At 36.1% G+C, this 22,119-nt stretch overlaps 1 protein-coding gene across 2 annotated transcripts in view; it reads left to right on the top strand.

The window, feature by feature from the left end:
* Positions 1-14,332, top strand: part of ICE1 (interactor of little elongation complex ELL subunit 1) — a 41,566-nt gene extending 27,234 nt beyond the window's left edge. For both annotated transcript variants that reach the window (XM_026798167.2, XM_074542070.1), the window contains 6 exons: positions 1,460-1,628; positions 4,458-4,618; positions 6,160-6,350; positions 7,504-7,610; positions 8,523-8,621; positions 9,546-14,332. In XM_026798167.2, coding sequence (XP_026653968.2) covers positions 1,460-1,628; positions 4,458-4,618; positions 6,160-6,350; positions 7,504-7,610; positions 8,523-8,621; positions 9,546-9,727 — 909 coding nt within the window. In that variant the 3' untranslated portion in view covers positions 9,728-14,332. The remainder of the gene's footprint in view (positions 1-1,459; positions 1,629-4,457; positions 4,619-6,159; positions 6,351-7,503; positions 7,611-8,522; positions 8,622-9,545) is intronic.
* Positions 14,333-22,119: the final 7,787 nt, after the last annotated feature.

Raw genomic sequence — 22,119 nt, 5'->3', positions numbered from 1 at the left:
AGTATTAAGAGTTGTAGGAGTTTCTCCAAAATTACTCTATTTTTTTTTTTTAATTCAAGAAAATAAACTTTAATGTATATACTGCTATATAATTTAGTTCTGTGTTTTCCTTTACTATTCTACATCAAGTTATCAAATTTAATTTTATTGGAAAATTCTTCCCTTATTTTATTTCTCAGAACTTCCTTAGCACCAGTGCTGAAAAATTTTGCTTCAGTTGCTATCTTTCTCATAGATAATTTGTAGTTTACAGCGGAGCAATTCACCGACTAGTACATGGCAGCATTTTGTCCTGTTACAGTCCTGGTACATAATTAAGTTCTCCTCAGAAGTTGCTACCAAGATCTCAGGCCTCTTTGTTAGGAGTTGTCAAGTCTGTTAACTTCATAGAAGCAAGGCTTGTAGCTTTATGCTTTCAGGTCCAGCCAGTAGCAAGACAGAGTACATACTCCTAGTAGAGAGACATGCACACAGTACACACCTACTCTTATTCCCTTGTCTGGTTAGTCAGGTTGAAATCCTGGTAGAGGAAAATACATTCATGTATATACAGATAATATGGGTTCCCCCAGCAGCTAACATTAGGCACTCAGTAGGTGACTGATATTCTCACTTCTCATGCACTGACAAACTTAGAGACACAGAAGTATATACATATTCCTCCAGCAGCTGGTCTGGACTTGTGTCTGGGCCTCAGACTTGTGGTCTTTCAGTGGCTGGCTTAGATAGATCTTCTGGTTCCTCCCAAAGTTAACATTCGGAATCCCTGTTGTTCACAGATGCCCAGTCTGAACTGTGTGCTCTCCAGCACCTGGCTCCTAAACCTCTCATTCTACTCCCCACTTTGAGGTCTCCCTCTAAGCATCCCATAATAGGTCATGCACACTCTGCACAAACCCAATGTTCTTTTTCCAGCATGTCATATTAAGTTCCATGTTACTATAGGCAGAAACATCTCCTCCCCATCTCCTGAAGTGTGTACAGTGATCTGGAGAAAGACTGCTGTTAGCTTACCTAGTAACTCTCACACCTGAACAATGGGCTGTTTGTCCTTCTGTGGCATCTTTGGAAGTCGCTAAGTCAGGGTGCTTGCCTTTGCTCTGATTAGGTTATTTGGGTTGCTCTACCTGTCATTATTACTCTCCTCGTTCCTTCTACTTGTCATTATTCTCCTTGTTCTTTGAGGAAGACTGTTGTTAATCACATAACCAAACAATTTATGTTAAAACAGTAGTAGCCCTGTTCTTCATTTGTTTATCACATGTTTATTCTGGGAAGTTGCCTGCTCCTCCCTCTTTTTTCTTTCATTGGTTGCCTCTGATTTACTTTCCTGCATTTTAGATATATGCAAACAGTATTGCAAATAAGATAATAGTTCTTTTTACTTGTTGTACGACTACAATGTTGTCAAGTATTCTTCAGTATGTACCAGTATAACAATATATTTTGTGTCTTATAGTATTTAGCAGAGTCCTTGCTGTGTGTTATTCTCAATAAGCTGAAGGCTCAGAAGAATGCCCCAAATTATAATTTCAGTCAGGCTTTGTGTCGACTCTATGCAGGAGTTTGTCGACAGCTGGGAGATTTGGAAAGAGCCCGCCTTTTCTGCTATAGTCTACTTAAAGAAGGTATAGTGTGGTTTAGTGGCCTTATATCGTAAATGTGCTGTGTATCTTTGCTGCAGTGTGTCAGAATTATTATGTTTGTAAAAATAAACAGAAATCCTGTTCAAGGGTTGTTTTCCTCTTCAAGGCTTGTTTTCCAGAATTTTTTTCTGAAATGCAGAAATATAGACTGTTCTAGAAGTTCCACCACATCTGTACTGTAGTTTTATGGTGACCTGGGCTCTTAGTAGTCTACTTATTTTTCCAAGGAAATATTTAATTTAGGACACTTTGTGCTTTCATTTCCCCACCATCTCCAAAATGATAATGTGATTTCTGTGAATTTCATCCTTTTAGCCTATTAGTATTTTCTTATTTTAATTAAGTAGGTATTGATTCATAAAGTAAGTGTGATTTAAAACCAGGTATTTAACACAGTGTCAGGAGCTGGACTATACCTTGATCAAAACCAGGATATTTTTATAATATATCCTCCTTAAAATATTTTTAGTTTCTGTTATCCAAATTCTTGCTTTGTTGAGAAGTTTTTTCAGTTTTTGTTCCCTTCCTTTTCTCCCCTGCCTTTTGGTCACAGGAACAAAGTTAACACATATGTACTATTGCAAAGTTAAGAATCTTAGTTTTGGAAGATTAAAACTCACTAAGCTTGAAAATAGTATACTGGTATCTGTATTTAACATTAAAATAAAATTCAAGAGCACTGACAAGCAGAGTGCTAAAGCTTGAGATTGTTTCAATTACTTGCTATGTTTCATATAACATTCCTGTCTTTTTTTTATTTTAATCTTAAAAAGGTTTGTGATTTCATTTTGTTCTTAATTCCCATTTTTTGAGGGGGTGTAATATTTTTGTTTGAGTTCTTTTTCGAATTCCTGGTTTTCCCTCTGTTTTTCTATCCTTCAGTCTGTTATAATTCTACTTTTACTTCTTTTATCGTAATAGTTTTAATACTGCACCATGTTAGAAACTATTACTTGTCAGATATATCTGCATCTAAAATAATAATTAAGCTTTTTGTTTTGCAGTATCTAACTGTGTTTTCTTTTTGTGGGCTCTTGCAAATATTAAACATTTCCCCTTTTTTCCTTTCTTTTTCCTTTCTAAGATCCAAACTTTAATAGCTTAATGCAGGCTTTTATTGGATGATTTTATCTTCTATACATTGAATTGCATAAGTTTCTATTGTCATTGTTCTGTGGTTTTATAGTAATTTTTTGAGTGAGAACAGCTGTAAACACATCTTAAGTTCTGTTTAGGCATTTTAAAATTTGTTTGGTTTTATTTGATTACTTTGCATTTATTTTTGCGTTTTCTCTTACATGTAATTTCACATATTCCCATCAGAATTATCACAACCCAAGCTACACAATTACCAAATTCACTATGAACAGTCAGTATTGCTTCTTTAGACCAACATCATTTGTTGTCGTGATGACTTGTCCATCGTTTTTGTTCTGTTCTCCTTTCTAGTATTCTGCCTTAAGTGACTATAAATAAAATGTTACCTTTCTGGTTAATTTTCCTTTCACCTGTCCTCTGTTCCCTCCCTTTTTTCTTTTTTTAATTTTTTTTTATGCTCCTTGAACTCTTTACTCATCATTGAGTGAATTTTTTAAGTGTTTCAAATTCCTGGGCAGGCAATTCTAGTTGCCAGTAATTCTAGTTCACCAGCAGTCCTGATAGAAAAAAACTGAATTCTTCACATGATGAGCAGCTTCAGAGTAGAAGTTCCATCCAAAACACCTCATTGAAGTGTATATCCTTTATATTCATTAAAGCTTCTTAATTTGATATATTTTGATATGTTTTCTAGTACTTAAGATTTTTCAAAAAATGTAGATGTTATGCTGAAGTGAAAAGTGAATTCAGCTTGTTTTTTGTATAGTGTTTCAGGCATATGCATTCCAGTATAGCATTTCATGCATGGAAGTAGTATCTGCTTTTTTACTTATTCCAATGTATTTGTTATTGCTTGCAATCTACACATTCTTGTTTTATCTTAGTATTTTGCATTGAAGCTCTTAGCTTTGGTATTCAGAAGGGTCTTTTGGCTTCCTGTTGATCATCTGGAACTGTCCTGTCAACTGATAGTTGTCTGATACTTGCTCTGAATTACTTTATTGAATGAGGATTCTTCAATTATATGGAGTAGCACAAATTTTTACATCTATGGAAGTATATATAGTAGCATGCAACATTCATATATGCTCACATACAACTTGCATAATATGCAATTTCTCTGACAAAGTCTGGGAAAACTGCTGAGGAATATCAGATTTGAATTATGTGAAAGTTCTTTGCAAGCTTTATATATATATATATCCATATATATAATTACATATAATTTCACAGGTGTGTGGGTGCAAGGTATTAGCAAGCACTGTAGATTTTTTTTTTTTTTGACTAATTCTAGTTTGGCCCAGTGATCAGAGTGCTTATTTGTGACGGGAATGTATTAGGTAGGTTGTTGGAGTTCGTCTTCCAGTCTAATTGAATCCTAAAAGAATCCAATTTCAATGCTCTAAGACCACTCTCCTTAGTGAAGTAAGAAAGATGAAGGGAGAGGGAGTGAAATCACAATGGGGGAGGTGGCTTAAGGTTTGTTGGGGTTCTGCTGGTGTTTCTTGTTTGGTCTTTTTATTGAATGTTTTCTTCCTATTTAGTCTCAGGACTGAGATGTGCCAGTATTCCTTAGGCTTCAGTTCTGATGTGACTTCTGTGCCATTTTTCCTAGTTACCTTGCTGAATGTACTAGCTTTTAATGCCGGAATATATTCATTTTTGTGTTTTAAAATGTTAAAAATTTACTAAATTATTTCTTTTTTTCCTCAGACTATCCAGACTCAGAAAAATTGATTTTATTTATCACAAATGTATGGTCTGACATATTTGTCTTCCAAGGTGCAATTAACAAAGCTATGCAATTAGTTGTCAGGAAGAGTGCAAGCAATGAGATGCTGGCCTGTTTAAGTGCTTATCTCAACTGGGAACAGGTAATGTCTGATTTCATTGTCAATATCAGCTTTTGTCTGCATTGGTCACTTTGCTGGCTGAATAAAATCAAGCAACTTTCTTTTCTAATGAAGAGTGTGAACGTTTCAGGCATTTTCCCCCTAGTTGTCTAGACCCTACTAGAACACTAGAATACAATACTTTATTGTACTTGTTTTCCCATCTATGGAACATTAAAAGTAAAGGTTGTTTTTAAACTTTTAACTAGAGCATTGTTTGACTAGGGAATTCTTTGCATCTTTGGAACGGTTCTTTGAGATGTTTCTTTCTTTTGCTTTATATTGTTGCTTTTTAAAACATGTATTTGTTTTGTCTTCTGTAGTTCTCTGTGTACAGGTAATATGTTACTACAGTTATTTTCAAGATGAGCCAGTTTCTTTTTACTCATGATCTTTATGCAAGGTAGACTGTAAATACTTGTTTATCACAACAAAACTCAATTACATAAGTAGTTGGTGTGATTAATACAAAACCAGTGATACCAGAAGAAGGATGATCAGTGAGAGCTGACTTCAAGCCTTTGAGCATTCGCCAAATCATTTAATTTCTATCAGTTTTCAGCAGGCACATATTACCATCCTGAAAAGAATGTTGCAAGAAACGAAAATTGAAATAATTGGGAGCAATTTTATATCATGCAAATGCAAAGCAGAGGTGCTTTGCTTCTAAAAGAGTTTGTGTAACAGGCTTGTGTGTCTGTTTAAAGGCTAGGGCCCCATATATTTGAAAATTCCATATTAATGCCAGGCTTGCTTCCTGGAAATAAAATAATTTTGTATATATCAAGTGAACAAAATCATATTGATTCATAGCTGTCCTAGTTCTGGCCAGAACAGGGTTAATATTTGCAGTTGCCAAAAGGGAGCATGGCTGGGACTTGGAGATTAATTCTGTACCACCTCACATCATTACCAGGGATGTGGGGAAGGGAGTATTTTCCAGGGAGAATGAGTCCCTTCCAGGCCAGCATAGTGTGGTGGAGGGAGAGGTTGTGTACGTTTGTTTCCATGTGAATTGTTGGTCTCTCTTTTGTACCCTCCATCATTAGTATTTATTGTTATTACTGTTTGTATTTTTATCTCATTGCTGTTTCCAGTAAATTGTTCTTCTCTCAACCTGTGATCTTTATATTTTGTGCCTCCAACTCTCCTCTCCATCTTGCCACAGAGAAGAGGAAGGGAGGGGAGGGAGGAAGCTAGCCATGCTAGCACTTCTTACCTGCATTGAGAGAAATAAAAATCCCCAGATTGTAGGAGGAGATGAGAGAGTGGGTGTGAGATCTGTGTTTTTTCTTGTTTGGGTATTTTTTTCCCAAACTCTCCTTTTAGTAAAAGTGTCAGGAAAAATACCTAGTGCTTGAAGGTTTTGGTTTATGTACTGTGTTTGTTTGTGCTAATTCAACCCAAAAGTTGGATATATGGTGTAAGATGCTGTACACAGTCAGTATCAAATATTTGTAAAGAGTTTGGTTCTGGGCTGGTAATTTTTTATGCATTAAGATAATTACCTTCTAAAATTCCAGAGTTCATCTTTAGATGCTGGTATTATGGTCTCAAACCTGCTTTTAGAAATGCAATCATGTACAAAAGTAGAATTTCACCTGCATGAGCAGTATGGAGAAGATCTCAGTGAAGATGCTTGGCAGTATATATTTGCTGTTGATTTACTCTGCTCTCATATGAAGTGGGATTGGACACATGATAATGTTATAAGGTATTGTGGTATTGTGTGATCATGACTTTCAAATGTTTTCCTTTGTGTTTTTTTCTGAGGTTTGTTTTGGTGGTGTTTTTTTGTTTCCCAAATTCATTATGACTTAGCTTTTAACATAATAAAATGTTGCATAGGTATTTAGAAAATGAGGATGTTTCAGCCTGATGAGACCTAGATTACTATGTATGTGTGCATTATTTTAAGATAGGAGAAATGATCAATGAGGAAATGTAGTATGTTATGATATTGTCCCAAGAACCCTGTTAGAGCCATTCTAGTAAAGAATTGCTTTCAAAATAGCTGTATAAGATTTTGAGATTGTCTGTCAGTGAAGCAAAGTGATTGTCTTCTTCTAAACGTACTTGTTGAATTCCCCTTCCCCCACAGTAGAAAATGAAGGTGGAATTTCTGATATGAAAATAACACTCCTTCCATGCTGGAAGTGAAATATATCCATACTCATTAATGTATTATCTTGATTTCAGTCTGATTTTAATTCTAAAATAATTATAATACTTAGAGTCAGTGTCTTAAATTTTCTTTGAACCTAAAATCCAGGATATGGACTGCTACCATACTTAACCTTGTTTGAAAGACTCCATTTTGACTGCTACACTGATCTGACAGCCTTGATTTTCTATATAGAGGTTACATGACTTAGGAGACATTTGTTTATCTGTGACATAACATAATAAGTGATACTTATAATCATTGTCTTGTATATAAATTCCATACCTTCAGATAGTAAAGAAGATTTTTTTGTTGAAATACTTTCAAAATTAATACAAATTAGCTTCAGTGAAACATATGTAGTCTTAATTAAAACCATATCAAGGTGATTGTCTCTTGAGTTGTGCTGGTAATAGGTAACTAGGTCTATCAGCATAATTTTAAGGATTAAAAAAGTCTTACTTTGGGTCATTTTAGGTTTAAAAACAAGCATCATATCCTACTTGTAACATACAAACTGAATTTTCAGTCATATAAGATACTTACGGAACATATCAGCATGACATTTGAAAGCAACCTGATTTCATATACATTTGTTAAGTCAGTCTACGTGAAGTTAGTAATAGAACAGTCATTTGTGTATGAATACTATAACTACCACTTCATGCAGTATGAGATTTTCAAATTAATTTTTCTTTCACAGTAAAGTGCTTTGGCCTTCTATGGATAACTGGATAAAGAAGAGAAAGGGGCATGAAACTGCTCAGTCAATTCGTGATAGTGTTATAGCATTGACACTCAGGCTAATTGGTAAGTAATCTAAATTCTTGGTTGAACTTCTCTTTTGTACAAGTAGGTCTTTATGAAAGTGTCAGGCCTGTCTGGAAAGGGGGTTGAAGTGTTATTGAATTTTATTGGATCTTTGTGCAGGTATTTTCTGTTTATCAGCCTGTGGAAAGAAGGTACTTAAGTTTTCAGAGATGTCATACTGATTCATCATAACAAATACCAACATGTTTTATGTATTTAAAATAAAATTATCTGTAGCCACATATAGAATCATAGAAATCCTGAGTTGGAAGGGATCCACTGGGATCATTGAAGTCCAACTCCTACCCTGCACAGGCCAGCCCCAGGAATCACACCACATGCCTAATGCACCTTGAAATCAGACAGGATTGGTGCTGTGACCAGTTCCCTGAGGAGCCTGTTCCATTGCCTAACCAACCTCTGGGTGAAGAACATTTTTCTAACAGCTAACCTAAACCTCCCATGACACAGCTTCATGCCATATAGTTTCCAGCAAAATGTATAAAATGTGGGTTTTTTTATGCCATAATAAATTTAAGTTAGATTAATTTATTTGGGATCTAGGTGGCATTTGATGTAAATATATATAATTTGAGTTTCAATAAATGTTTTCAGTATGTAGGCTATATGACAGGGTTTATTTAAAAAATTGCATTCTTTCTGAGTTTTACACTTAAAAATTTTAAACCTATAGGAGGTTGAATCAATCTGATGAAAAATGCCTTGGGGTCTTTGGTTACACAAGGAATAAGACAACTGTTGTTCCCAAGACAACATGGTAACAGGAATTTTTTGTAGTTAAAATTTGCATTTTCTGTTGATACTTCAACAGACAGACAGTTGGGAAGTATAAAAGCTGGGAAGTTGACTGTCTAAATAGTCAGATATGTAGTAACACTTTTTTCCTTTCAGGTCGATTAGGACAAATAGGTTTGAAGGAAGGCTATCTTGCTGCAGTGAAGAATATTAGTTCAGTAATTGGACTGTTTGTACAGCATGCAAAAGAGGAAGGTAATGTTCTTTTAGAGGAACTTGAGTGTAACATCCACAATGTGAAGTTTTGCAACGCCAGAATATAAATTAAGGCACACATGGGAAAACGGCCTGCTCTTGCAGTTTTCATTAGTGTATAACAGGTCAAACAGTTTTCAGTTTGTGTCTCTTTCTGTTACAAAGTTAATGAGCTATTAACAGTATTACCTTCTGTTTGAGACAGAGAAAAAATGTGAGATGGTTTCAGACACCTTGGAATTGAACTGTTTCATGTAAGAGCCTGTCAGCTGCATTAGAGATCACTTAAAGGGTGATCAAGTTAAGATCACTTGAAGGGTGATTCTGACTTAAGCAGCAATAACTAATTTTTTACCTGAGCAATTTATGCTGAAGCTTACTAATAAAATTGTTGTACTGGGAGAAGGACAGTTCAAGGTACTAAGGAGATGAAACAAGGCAATTACAGCAGCAGAAATCCACATTGTTAAGTTACTCTGGATGTTAAGTACATTTTGCAGTGGAGCATTTGTTATTGTTCGAGAGCTGTTTTGAACCACCTGTATAACTTCTCTTCCTTGCAATCTCAAGTTCTAACTTGGTAGTGTATGATGTGCAGTGTATGTCTGTTTTCTCTGTAAACCTGACTGCTTTCTTAAGTCTGATTACTCTTAACTAAAGTCACTAGATTCTCAATTCCTGTATGCCCTTTGAGTACTAAAAAGTTGCTGAATTGAGAAAACTGGAAAGTGTTAGTATAAAATGAGATGTTACAGAATCTGTGTGCATGTTGTCATCTTTCTGCATTATGGTGTTAGACATCACAACTGTTGATGTGTTTTATTTTCAGTTCTTGAATAATAGTTTCTATAGATTCAAGATTCCCTAAAACATTTTTGCTTATGAAAAAGTTTCTATAAGCTGATTTTTGTTAACTTTTTGCAGCTATTCCTTGGGGTGTGCAGCTGGCAGCCATATATTCACTATGTGACTTGGGTTCAAGCAATCCAGAAGGTATTGTTGAGGCCATCCATACCTGGAGAGCAAAAGTTCATGACAACATCCCTTCTGCTATCACAGATGGCATAGCTGAAATCACCTCTCTGTGTGAAATGGAGCTATACTAAAATGTAGGGAAGTGGACTGATCTAAAGGAAAAAGTGCTTTACCAATTAAGCAGTAGTTGGTTCCAGTTAAAAACCATACCAAGTGGTGTGTCTTCTTGTATTTCATGCTTTTAATAAGAATGTCTGATCATACAAAGCAAGGTCAAGTATTTTATTTGGCTTTTCTGTTTAAAGGAAGAGTTTTTATAAAATAAACAAAAATACTTGCTTTTCCTAGTAGCTGATTAGTGATCTGAAAATGAGTGCATCTTGAACTCCTGATATATTTCTGGTTTGATGACAATAAAAATCAGTAACAGTTTTCATTTTTCTACCTACATCAGTTTGGAGTATGGACTATTTGACAGAATATTCAGTGTGACTTGAAAACTTGGCTCTGTTATTTTTTACCATTTTTTTAAAGTAACCATTCAGATAGCAGAGCATTCCCCAGATTCTGCTTCATTTTGCTTGGGTTATCTTATAAACTTAATTTAAAATACTTGTGGAAAACAGGTAGGAATTTACTTTATTTGTAGCCATCATGTATGGAGTAACATACTAAATATCTAAACTTGTACATATGGTGTACTCTGATGTGTCTCACATGTGATATTTTTTCCACTTGGAGAATTTTGTGTATGTAAATAGAGAGTTGGTTAAAAAAAAGTTCATGTTCCTAATGATAGCTTCACTATACTCTGTTTTTATATCTTTCATAATAAAAGAGATGAATACTATTGTGTTCTTGTTGACCTTTTAAATAACCCAGAGTTAACTGTGTTTCTAGCTTATAGAAATACAGTTTTGGGGGGCAGCAGGAAATTGTCTGTTGAGGTAATTTCACTGGATGAATTGTCCATAACATTGCAGTTCTGGTCATCCATCCAAAAGTTTCTGGTATGCTTTAGAGGCTTGGGAAGTAGATTCAAAAAACCATTGAAAATTTGTATTTTCACTCTGTGGTTGTGCCCATGTGAAGGGGGTGAGCTTTGCTAATGCAGATTCTTATTGTAATGGGACCTAGCTTCTGACAGAGTTTTGTGGTGCTGATATGCATTGTGATTTTTGTGCCTCTTCTAAGTATGACTACCAGTGGAGTCTCCTAGCCCTCTGTGAGTTTCTCTCCTCTGAGGTGAAACTGTGTAGAGCAAAGTGGCCATTGATTTCAGTTGCAGCTATAGCTGCTTGCACTCTGGACCTCAGTGAGCTTACCACAGACAATTCAGTCAATGAAAAATAATCTAATAGAATTGGTGATACCTGTGCACAATAGGCATTTCTACAGATGTCTGTCATGAAGGCTTCCAATTTGCCTCAGGTTGAAACTGTATGATGTCTGGGACTCTGCCCATTTTGGTGATTGTGAAGCCTTTGAAGATTTTATGTGTAGCCTTCATTTACTCTTCTTGCACTAAAATGAGTACAAAGTATCTGAAGTGGAAGAAGTCAAAAGAAAACACAGGTTGACAATAAAAGAAAGTATGGATCATAAATCTGAAAACTAAAGAAAATGGGAAACAGAACAAATAAAAAAACAAAGTAGGAAACAAAGTGAGTAGAGGATCACAGATGCTTCAGTGCAAAAATATTGCAACCCAGAAATCTTCATAGCAAATAGAAACACCCATTTCCTTTAGAATTAGTATAAAACGCTGGCATTTGAAGTATGTGAGATTCACAGGAGAAATATCAGAATTTTCCAAGCAAAAAAATATAAAACTATACTAATTTAAAACCAAATGAAAAAAAAATTCAACCTACCCTCAAACCATTTTCATGAGAAATATTCTGCTTATGTAAGAAAATTTTTTGTGTGTACTGGAAACATATAACTGGTTTTAATTCTCTGTCCCTCTCTACTGCATGCCCAATCAAACTGCATTGGAATAAGTAAAATTAGAATAATTGATACTCTGAAGGTGTTTGCTTCTGTTAAGTACTAATCACTCATCATTCATCAAAAATACTTGTAACTCCCACACACAGTGTCAAATTTACCATATTTAAAAAGCTATAAAATATTGATATCCATAAAGGATAGTATTTTCAGTATATGGAATGCTTTATCCATCTCAATATTTGTTCAAAATACTAAAGTCCCATTTTGTTCAAAATAGCCATTAAAACAGGGATTTACAGGTTTCTATCATCATTTGCAGATTTTTGCTTTTTTTTTGTTCTCACACAAATACTGAGTGTATGGCTCGTCCAAAACTATGTGTATCAGGAAATGTTCAAAGTTTCACTTCAAAATTCATGTTAGATTAAAATACTCAGCTCTAGCAGTTCTCCTGACTCAAATACAGAAGACAGTAAAAATCTATAATAGTTTATTTATAAGGTTAATTCTGACTATAGGCTTCTGAGTTCATAACAGTATCATTCGATACTTGAAAAATCCCTGATATGTATTGACTCCAGGAAAAGAAACTTGTCATAAATATTGGAGAGCAGTGTAAGTTTGTCTATGTGTAGATGAACAGGATACTGGAATAAGTTGTTAAAGAAAAAATTTATTTATCTATTTTTCTTGTTTAGTTGCTTTCTTACTAGAAGTTATTTTTAGAGTGTCTGAATCCTAACATGTTGTACTGGCAGAATTATTTGATTGTTTACTCAGTCATCCATTGCTGGAATACAAATTTTGGACATACATACCTTTTATTTAACTTTGTTTCTACAAAAAGTAGCATCTTTGGGCTTGGCTATGTGGTACGCCACTAGAGTATTTTCCAGGATGATTTTGCCTCTCGACGTATAGTAGGAAATATTTTTCAGTGTGAATTATTTCTTCATAAAATAAAAAAATGTTGGACTCTAGACTGCTTAAAGTTAATCTCTCGTTATTTTATCAAACCCTCTGATACTGATGTATGGTCTGTCCTAGCTTCTGCTTTTGCCTGCCTGTTTTGAACAAAAAGTATTTCTTATCTGGACACTAGAATAAGACCAAAGCAGTTGCGAGTTTTCCAGTTTGAAATGACTAATGATATTACATGCTGTACTCTGTTTTAATTAATGAAACTGCATGTATGAGTGGAAACCAGTCCAGAATACCTGAAGATTTGTTATAAAGAAGCTGAAATTACATGGTTAAAACACTTTGGAGTATCACCATTTAGCTTACATTCTTCCCACTATACCTAATTTTTCACTTCAAGAAAAGTCAGAGACTACTCTCAAAAGATGGACAAATTAGCAAGAAGGATTTCTTCAGAGACAGGGTTTGCGATTACACTGTTACTGGCCTGAATAGGCTGAAGTCTTATTTTGCAAAATTCTGAAACTCGTTTAACTGTTCAGGAAATCCATGAAATGCTAATGATTTTGGGTGCTCTGAGCCCATCTATTGCATTCAATTTAATGCAACTCACATTATGAAATTACTTTTTGGACTATTTAATTTGAAATTTTGAAAAAAACATTCTGAAGCGTAAAAAAACAAATAGGTAGTGGGAGTTAGAAAGAAAATAAGATATATATTTATGCAAATGGCCTGGAGTTTGATTATTTTTAATTTTAGTTTCAAATTGCTCAAATTCCTTCAGCTGCCACATCATCCTAGAGATGTCTCAATGTTTGCTACTGAGAATTGCCTGTTTTCTAAATAAAACCTGCATCTTGTTGCCATACTTTGACTAGAATAGAATGAATTCTGACATGGTTTAAGCATCAAGTAGGAGAAAGCCAAGTACTTGGCGCAACTTGTCTCCTGGGGCTTCACATTCAGTTACAAGCCTGTCTCCAAAAAGCTTTTGATGGTCACAGAATAACAGAATGAACTAGGTTGGAAAAGATTTTTAAGATCATCTAGTTACCCTATGACCTTACACCTCCTCATCAACCACTAAGTGCCATCTTTTTTGAACTCATCCAGGGGTGGTGACTCCACCATCTCCCTGGGCAGATGACTCCAGCACTCAATCACTCTTTCAGTGAGGAATTTCTAACATCTAACCTAAACTTACCTTGGCGCAGCTTGTGACTGTCCACACATTCTGTCAGTTGTTGCCTGGGACAAGAGATTGACCCTCACCTGACTACAATCATCTTTCAGGAAGTTATAGAGAGTGATGAGGTGTCCTGGGTTGGCAACATAATGCTTATATCTCCAACCGTCTGTTCTATTATGCTGAATAATAAGCTTTGCACCTTTAAGACTTGTTCTGAGAGCGAGGGAGGGGAGAGAAGAAGCATGCAGTTTGTTTTCAGACACTGTACTCTTCCATATGCCCATGACTGGACTATGTTGTCTGCAGATGGACAGACTGCAGGACAGAGTTCTCCTTTGCTTTTAGTTAGTTATAACTAGCTGAGGCAGTGAAGTTCCCTGGACTGTGGTTTGTCTTTTCTTTGGACCTGTTTAAACCTGCTCTGGACTGAACACTGAGAGGAGCACCGGCAGCTCACACCTGTGGCCCACCAGGCCGGGCCTGGGCAGCGGCATTTCCAGTGCTGGAGGGACTGATAAGAGACTGAGTGAGCCAAGCTACAGCCCACTAAGGGGACTTTTTGGAGTTTGTAATTTATTTTGAAGTGGCAAGAAGTTTTATTGTTTAATATTGTTCATTTTTTGTACTAGTGAATGCTTTACCTATTAAATAAACAGCTTTTTCCACTTTTCTCCAAAGAAATTTTTTTCCTGAGCCAGGTGGGGGAGGGGCTGCTTGAATTTGCTTTCTATTTGTTTCTAGAGGAAACACCTTTAGGGGTTTTTCTCCCAAAATTGCCCAATTGTCTTACCCTAAACCAAGACAAATACAGTTATTAACACTCAATGTGGGGCTCCAGAAAGTGGAAGAATCCTGTACTATTACATTTTAGTTGTACTTACTCTATATATAACGCCAATATTCTCCCTAACACATAGTTTTTACAGTACAGGAACACAGAATAGCTATTTTGCTAACCTCTGTAATAATGATTTATAGAGAGTTTACAAAAGTGTAGGAGAGACATTCTGTGCTGTTTTTGTGAGCCAGCAAAGGCCTCCTGAAGATAAAGCCCCATATCTTTTCTGAGGAAGACACCAAGGTTGTCTCCATGGAGACGTGATGAAGGAGAGAAAGTTAAGAGATACAGACTCTAGCTGGCTCAAAGAATGACATGGCTCCTTGGTCACCCACTGAGGACTTTGTTTCTTTCCTATAAACAATGAGCAGTGAATGTGTATGTTGGATGAATGTAAATATCTTGAAAAAGTATAAAAGCAACATGTTGCTGTAATAAATCTCTCTTGCACCCTTCTGATGGAGTTGTGGTACTTTGTACTATGTTGTGCTCTATAACAACACAAAGGTACCAGATTCTGGTCAAGATAAGTATGGTTTATGGTTTATTCATCCTACACTGCATCCTAGTTCCAATAACATGTTTTAGGAGTTTATTAGTAATTGCACCCAGTTTGTTAAAGGAGGAGCAGGGGATGAGGCTTTTCAGCCTTTCCTTTCCTTTTTATTCCTTCGAATCTCTTAAGTCACTTTTTAAGAATATTCAATTTCCCCTAAATGTTAAAGAAACCACCTTCTTAATATTTAATCTAATAAAGTTCCTCTATATAGTTTACAGCTTGTTTAGAGTGAGGGCTGAGATGTCCAGAAGAACTGATGAGACCCCTGACCCAGAAACAGACCCAGGTGTAGAAAATCCTGAGTGTTGTAGACAAGGAGAGAGAATGGGTCGAGCCCTGAAGGAATTTTCTGATCCTCCAGCCTGGGAATTTTCACATGAACAAATTCAGAACCCAGATGAAGTATGGAAATATCTAAAAGAAAACTGTCATGATGACTCTGAAGAGAAAAAGATCATGGCAATAAACTGGGCCCTGGCCTAAGCCACAAACTGCTAGATACTGTAAGGCAACAGACAGAGGCAGAAGAGCAAAGAGATAAATCAACAACTACTCCAGTCACTCAGACTACAGGCAACACCCCAGCTACTCAGGTTGTAGCTAAACCAGACAGTGAGCCTAAGCTCGCATCTAAACCAAACAATGAGCCTCAACCAATACCTGTTTCTCCTACCATGACAGGCGGAAAACACACATTTAAAACCAATCAACCAATAGAAAATGATGATCCAAAGAAAAGACCCTCAAAACCAAAAACAAAGTCAGAGAGGTCACTCTTGAGTCCTTTTCCCTATAAGACCTTCATAACCTAAGAAATAATTACATTCAACGACCTGATAAATCTATAATTAGTTAGTTAGTCCATCTTTGAGATGCTGCAGGCAAGGCTACAATTCTGGATGGTACTGAAGTGAGGCATTTGGGATCCCTGTCACATAATCCAGTTATCAACCAAAGAATAATGAAGGGAGCTGACTCTCACAGTCTCGGGCACAGATCCTGAGAAGTGTGTGACAAAGACATCTGTGTGCTGACAATCTCTATATACAACAAACCTAATAGAAGACCGTAAAACAAGAGATTCCACGCTTGAGAGAAATGGCAGTAGCAGATACTGTCTTCTCAAATAACCTAGATACTGTAAATCCAGACTTAGTACCTATACATCTGTGATGTTGCGAAAACTTATATGACTTAGACCACAAAGATACACTTCTGCTTTAGCAATAATGAAGTGGGATGACAGGGAGGAGACCGTACTTAATATGGTGAAGAAGCTCCAAACATGCAAATACCGTACATAATCCAACACATACAAGAATCACCGCTTTAAAAAGACATATGTAGAAATCAAAAGATAAAATAAAATCACAAAAAACTCAGAAAGAAGATTAAAAAAGACCTTCTCCAAATCTTGACACTACAGATCAGAGGTTCTAGTACCACAAATAAACATCCCGCAGATAGGGAGAGAAGGTACACCTCATGAGCTGAGCTGTAGTTCTTCCTGTGTAAAGAAAACATAAAGAGATAAGATAGAAAATCTACTGCTACTTTAACACAATGGGTGTGTGAATTAAAAAACAGGAAACTCAGAGAAAAATTCCACCAAAAAAAAAGCAGCTCCAGTAACCCATAACCAAACTGCCATGTATTATGATAATGACAACATCTGATCCCCTCAAAGGACCTCCAAAACATATGTCCGGGGGAAAAAACCAAGCTTAGAGAAGCCCTGCCTCTAGCCAGGGAGAGGCAAGGAAAAACTGTGGGTTTTAGACTGTGTAGATTCATTAGCCTAACATATCAAAACCACAAAAATATGAAGCCTTAGTAAACAGTAGTGCACCATGCACATTAATCCCATCAAAACCTGTGGGGGCAGAATCTGTTTCTATTGCTAATGTGACAGGAGGATCACAAAATTTAGCTTTAATAGAAGCTAAAGTGAACCTGAATAGAAATAAATAAAAGAAGCACCCTATTGTAACCAGCCCAAATGCCCCATGCATTTTGGGTAGAGACATCCTCTGAAATAAGTATTTCAAAGATCCAAAGAGACTCAAGTGAGCATTTAAGATAACAGCTATAAATACAAAAGATATCAAGCAATTAAACTCCTTACCTAGACTATCAGAACCATCTTCAATAAGACTCCTGAAAGCAGAAGAGCTACGAATACCAATTGCCACTTCAACAATACACCACCAACAGTACAGAACAACTCAAAATACTGTAATCCCCATCCACAAAATAATCTGTAAACTAAAAATCCAAAGAGTAGTCAACAAAAACCACTCACCCTTGCACAGCCACATTTAGTCTATACACAAATCTGAAAGAAAATAGATTGACTGTAAACTATTGTGCCTTAAATGAAACAACTCCACCATTAAGAGCTACTGTACCAAACATATTAAAACTCCAATACAAACTAAAGTCCAAGGCAGCAAAGTGGTACATCACTATTAACACTACCAATATATTTTTCTCTATTCCTTTAGCAACAAAATACAAGCCTCAGTTTACTTTCACCCAGAAAGACATACAATATGCCTAAACTGACTGTCCCAAGGGTGGAAACACAACCCCATCATCCACCATAGAATAATCCAAGCTACACTAAAAAAAAGTAAAGCTCCAAAACATCTACAATACATTGATAACATCATTTTGTGAGAAAACACAACAACAAAAGCATCTAAAAAAGGAGAGAAAATAATCCAAATTCTCCTAAAAGCCAATTTCACCATCCAAAAAATAAAAGTTGAAACCTACTCAAAAGATAGTTCCTAAAAATAAAATAACAAGACAAACAACATCAGATTCCCACCAATATCATCAACAAAATCACAATATCTCCACCAACCAACAAGCAAAAACCACAAGCTTTCTTAAGCACCGTAAACTTTTAAAGAATACATATTCCTGAATACAACCAAATTGTAAACCCTCTCTACCTAATCACCCACAAAAAACCCCCACTTTCCAATAGAGCCCTAAATGACAACAAACCTTTACCCATAACAAAAAAAAAATCACTCATACAATAACCCTTAACCCAATCAAAACAAAACCAAATGTAAAAAACATACTCTACCACCAAAACCATAATCTATCCTAAGGCCCTTAACAAAAAATACCTAATAAGACTCAAAACCAACCACTATGATTTTAAAATCAAAACTACAGAAAATCTAAAACAAACTACACTCCAAAAAAAAAAAAAAAAACCAAAAACCAAAAAGGGAACCTATAAAAAAACCAAACCACCTTAAAAGTAATAAACACTGAAGTACAACTCCTCCTGACACTCCAACTACCAATGCTAAAGTAAATATTCAAAACAAAAATTCCCTCTACCCAGCATACCACCAATACGACATAAAACAAGTAGATTACCCTCATCACAAAACACACCCATATTAAAAACCTAAATCATCCTGAAATTTTAGAAATTGTTACAAATTTACCTAAAAATAAAAACTTTAGTCTCACTGGCAAAAAACCCCAAGAAACAATACATACTAAAAAACTCTACCATTCAATCAACTACCAACAAAACCCCCACATTATGCTCTTTTTACTGATAGTTCTTACCACATTAGAGAAATAAAACTAAAATAGAAAACAACCTCACATAACAAATCAAAAAGGTCCTAAAGAAAAAAGTAAATCAAGCCAACTCACTAAATTCAAAACCATTCACGTAACCCTAAACATTACTAAAAAAAGTAACCAAAACTGTATCTCTACACATACTGTATCTCTAAATTCATAAATAACAGCCAGTACTCTATAAAGAGTATTGTACTGTACTAATTAGCAGCTTAGAAAAAAAGCTAATGAGTAGAAAGACATCACTACTAAGGTAGAGAAACTACCTATAGAAGGTCACCATATAAATACCCATGTCCCCAAAACTAAAACCAATAAAAAACACCAAAACAATCAACAAATAAATCAAGCTACAAAAATAGAAGTATCAAAAATAAACCTAAATAAACTTAAACTGACAACACAAAAAACATCATTCCTAGTTAGATGGGCTCATAATACCTCAAGTTATCAAAATAAAAATGCTCCCTGCAAATGGGCCTGAAACCAAAGAGTAAATCTAACCATAAACAATACTTCTCAAGTTATCCATGTCTATAAGACATATACCAATGTCACAGACATCTTTTGTGAAAAATCCCTTCTTTAGGATTTTTCCCCTTTCTTGAGAAGCTGTGGCCTCACCAACAAAATGTAAACAATGGGTATCTGCTGGTGTGGAATGCAACAGGTGTGTCCGTGATTGGTCTTGGGTGAATGTTTGGATTTACTGACCACTCACGGCACAGCTGTTCTTGCTTTCTGCCTGGACACAGAACTTTGTTATTCATTCCTTCTTAGCATAGCTAGCATTCTGAGAACTTTCTCTCTATTCCTATTAGTATAGTTATAATGTAGTATATATATCACAAAATAATAGATCAAGCCGCCTGAACATGAGGTCAAGATTCTCGCCTCTCTCTTCACCCTGCAACCCTTGCAAGCCCTGTAACATGCCACCATCAAACAAACCGAGTAAAACCCCTATAATATAATAAGCAGTAATCCAAATATATAAACCTAACACATTAATTGTGGGGGCCAAAGAATCGGCCAGCAAAAGGGTTGGTGTCATCCCCTGGAGAGCCAGCCCTTAAGCAAGACACCTTGTAGTCAGGGTGAGAAAATCTCCCCACCAAAATCCTTTGCAAGTTATATGTTGATTCCTTGTAACCCATTGATCCTCTCCCTGTCACCCCACCAAGCTACTTGTATCCTATTTGTTGCCAGTTTCTCCCCGCCCCTCTCTTTTCCTATATAAACTCCCCTTTTTGCCCTGCCAGAGAGAGGTGCTGTCCCTGGCTCCCTTCACAGAGGCCCCTGCCTCCACTCTGAGGAATTGCCGCACAGTGTTCTAGTCCCTTTTCTCTGCATTGCCTTGAGAGCTGACTGGCTGGGATTGTGCCTGTGCCCCTGAGATGTTATCAAGATGCTTCTTTGGAAAGGTCACGGCACTCCCACCATCTACGCCGCTATGGCAGTTAATTACATTACACTACCCCACACACACCAAAGTAAGCCCTATGTGCTCACAATTATAAAAACCACTGCAAAATAGTTAGAAACCTACCCTGTACCTCACACTATTCAAAACACCATCCTAAACCTTAAAAAACCAAATCCTATAGAAACATTGTACCCTTAAAAAGATTAAATCAAACAACAAAACTCATTTCAAAAACCTTATCAACACCTAGACTAGAGAACATAAAATTAAGTAACTCCTACCATACACCAGCTACAAGCAAAATAAAAAAATACAATAAATTGTTAAAAACTACCTTAAAAACATTAAGTGAGAAATCTTTCAAAAAGAGCAACATCTAACAAAAACCAACTTATTAGTTAACACCCAAAATTCCACCAGCCAAACAAACACTACCCAATCTGAGCCTTTGCATACAGTAGAGACAAAGTCCCAGTAGTACATATCAAAAATTTGTTTTAAAAGACAATTTAAATAAATTCTACCTCAAATACAAGCAAACCATTTGTAAATTTATCTTTGCAAGTTGCTAAAGCAACTTGCTTTACCAAGTTGCACATAGTAAATAATACTAAAAGATAAAACAACACAATAGAGATCTAATTGTTAAGTGAAAACTATGAATAAATGTCACTATTTACTAAATATTGCTACTATTGTCTATATATAGCTATATATTATATATATAATATATGTATTTGTAGAGTTAGAATATATAATAATTTTAGTAACAAACTAACAATATAGAGATAAAGGGTAGAATGTCCTGACTCAGCTATAGAATACTTATATCCCCAATCGTCTATTCTATTTATACTAGATAATAAGTTTTAGACCTTTAAAACTAGTTCCAAAAGCAAAGAAGAAGAGAGAAGAAGCAAAAAAATTATTTTCAAACACTGCACTCACTCCTCCACATTCCTACTGCTAAACTGTGTTGTCTGCAGATAAACAGACAAGACAGATCTCTACTTTTAGTTAGTTTTAGCTAACTAAGGCAAAAAATACCCTAAACTGTAGTTTTTCTTTTCTTTAAACCTATTTAAACATACTGTAGACTAATACACCCAGAAGAGCACTGGCAACTCACACCTCTAGCCCACCAGGCAAGGCCTAAGCTACAGCACATTCAACGCTAGAAAACCTAATTAGAGACTAAGTAAACTGAGCTACAGCCCACAAAGGGGACTGTCTGAGTTTATGATCTCTTTTAATGCAGCAAGAAGTTTTATTGTATAATATTATTCATTTTTTATACTAGTAAATACTTTACCTGTTAAATAAACAACTTTTTCCTCTTTTCCCAAACCATTCAGAAGACAAGCCCCTTAAATTTACTTTCTAATAGAAACCCTTTTATAAGCTTTTCTCCAAAAATTGCCCTAAACCAAAACAAATACATGAGGTTACCCCTGAGTCTCCTTTGTTCCAGGCTAAACAACACCAGCTCCCTCAGCCATTCTCCACAGGGCTTGTGTTCCAAGCCCTGCACCAGCTTCATTGCACTCCTCTGGACACATTCAACATCCTTCCTAAACTGAGGGGCCCAGAACAGGACAGAGCATTCAAGGTGTGGCCTCACCAGTGCCAAGTACAGAGCAAGAATCACTTCCCTGGTCCTGCTGGCCACACTAGTCCTGATACAGGCCAGGATGCCATTGGCCTTTTTTTGTCATGTGGGCACACTGCTGGCTCATGTTCAGTCAGTTGTCGACCAGTTCCCACAGGGCCCTTTCCACCTGGCACTGTTCAGCCACTCTGTTCCCAGCTTGTAGTGCTGCAGAGGATTGTTGTGGCTAAAGGGTAGGACTCGACACTTGGACTCCTTAAATTTCATGTTATTGGACTCAGCCCATCTATCCAGTCTGTCCAGGTCCCTTTGCAGAATCCTTCTTTCCTCCAACAGATTGACACATGCTGCCAGCTTGGTGTTATCTGCAAATTTACTGACAGTGGACTCAGTCCCCTCATCCAGAT

Source organism: Zonotrichia albicollis, chromosome 1 (assembly GCF_047830755.1).
Source record: "Zonotrichia albicollis isolate bZonAlb1 chromosome 1, bZonAlb1.hap1, whole genome shotgun sequence".
NCBI classification, from domain to species: Eukaryota; Metazoa; Chordata; class Aves; order Passeriformes; family Passerellidae; genus Zonotrichia; species Zonotrichia albicollis.
Note: the sequence above shows the minus strand (reverse complement) of the source record. Positions and strands in the feature narration are given on the sequence as shown.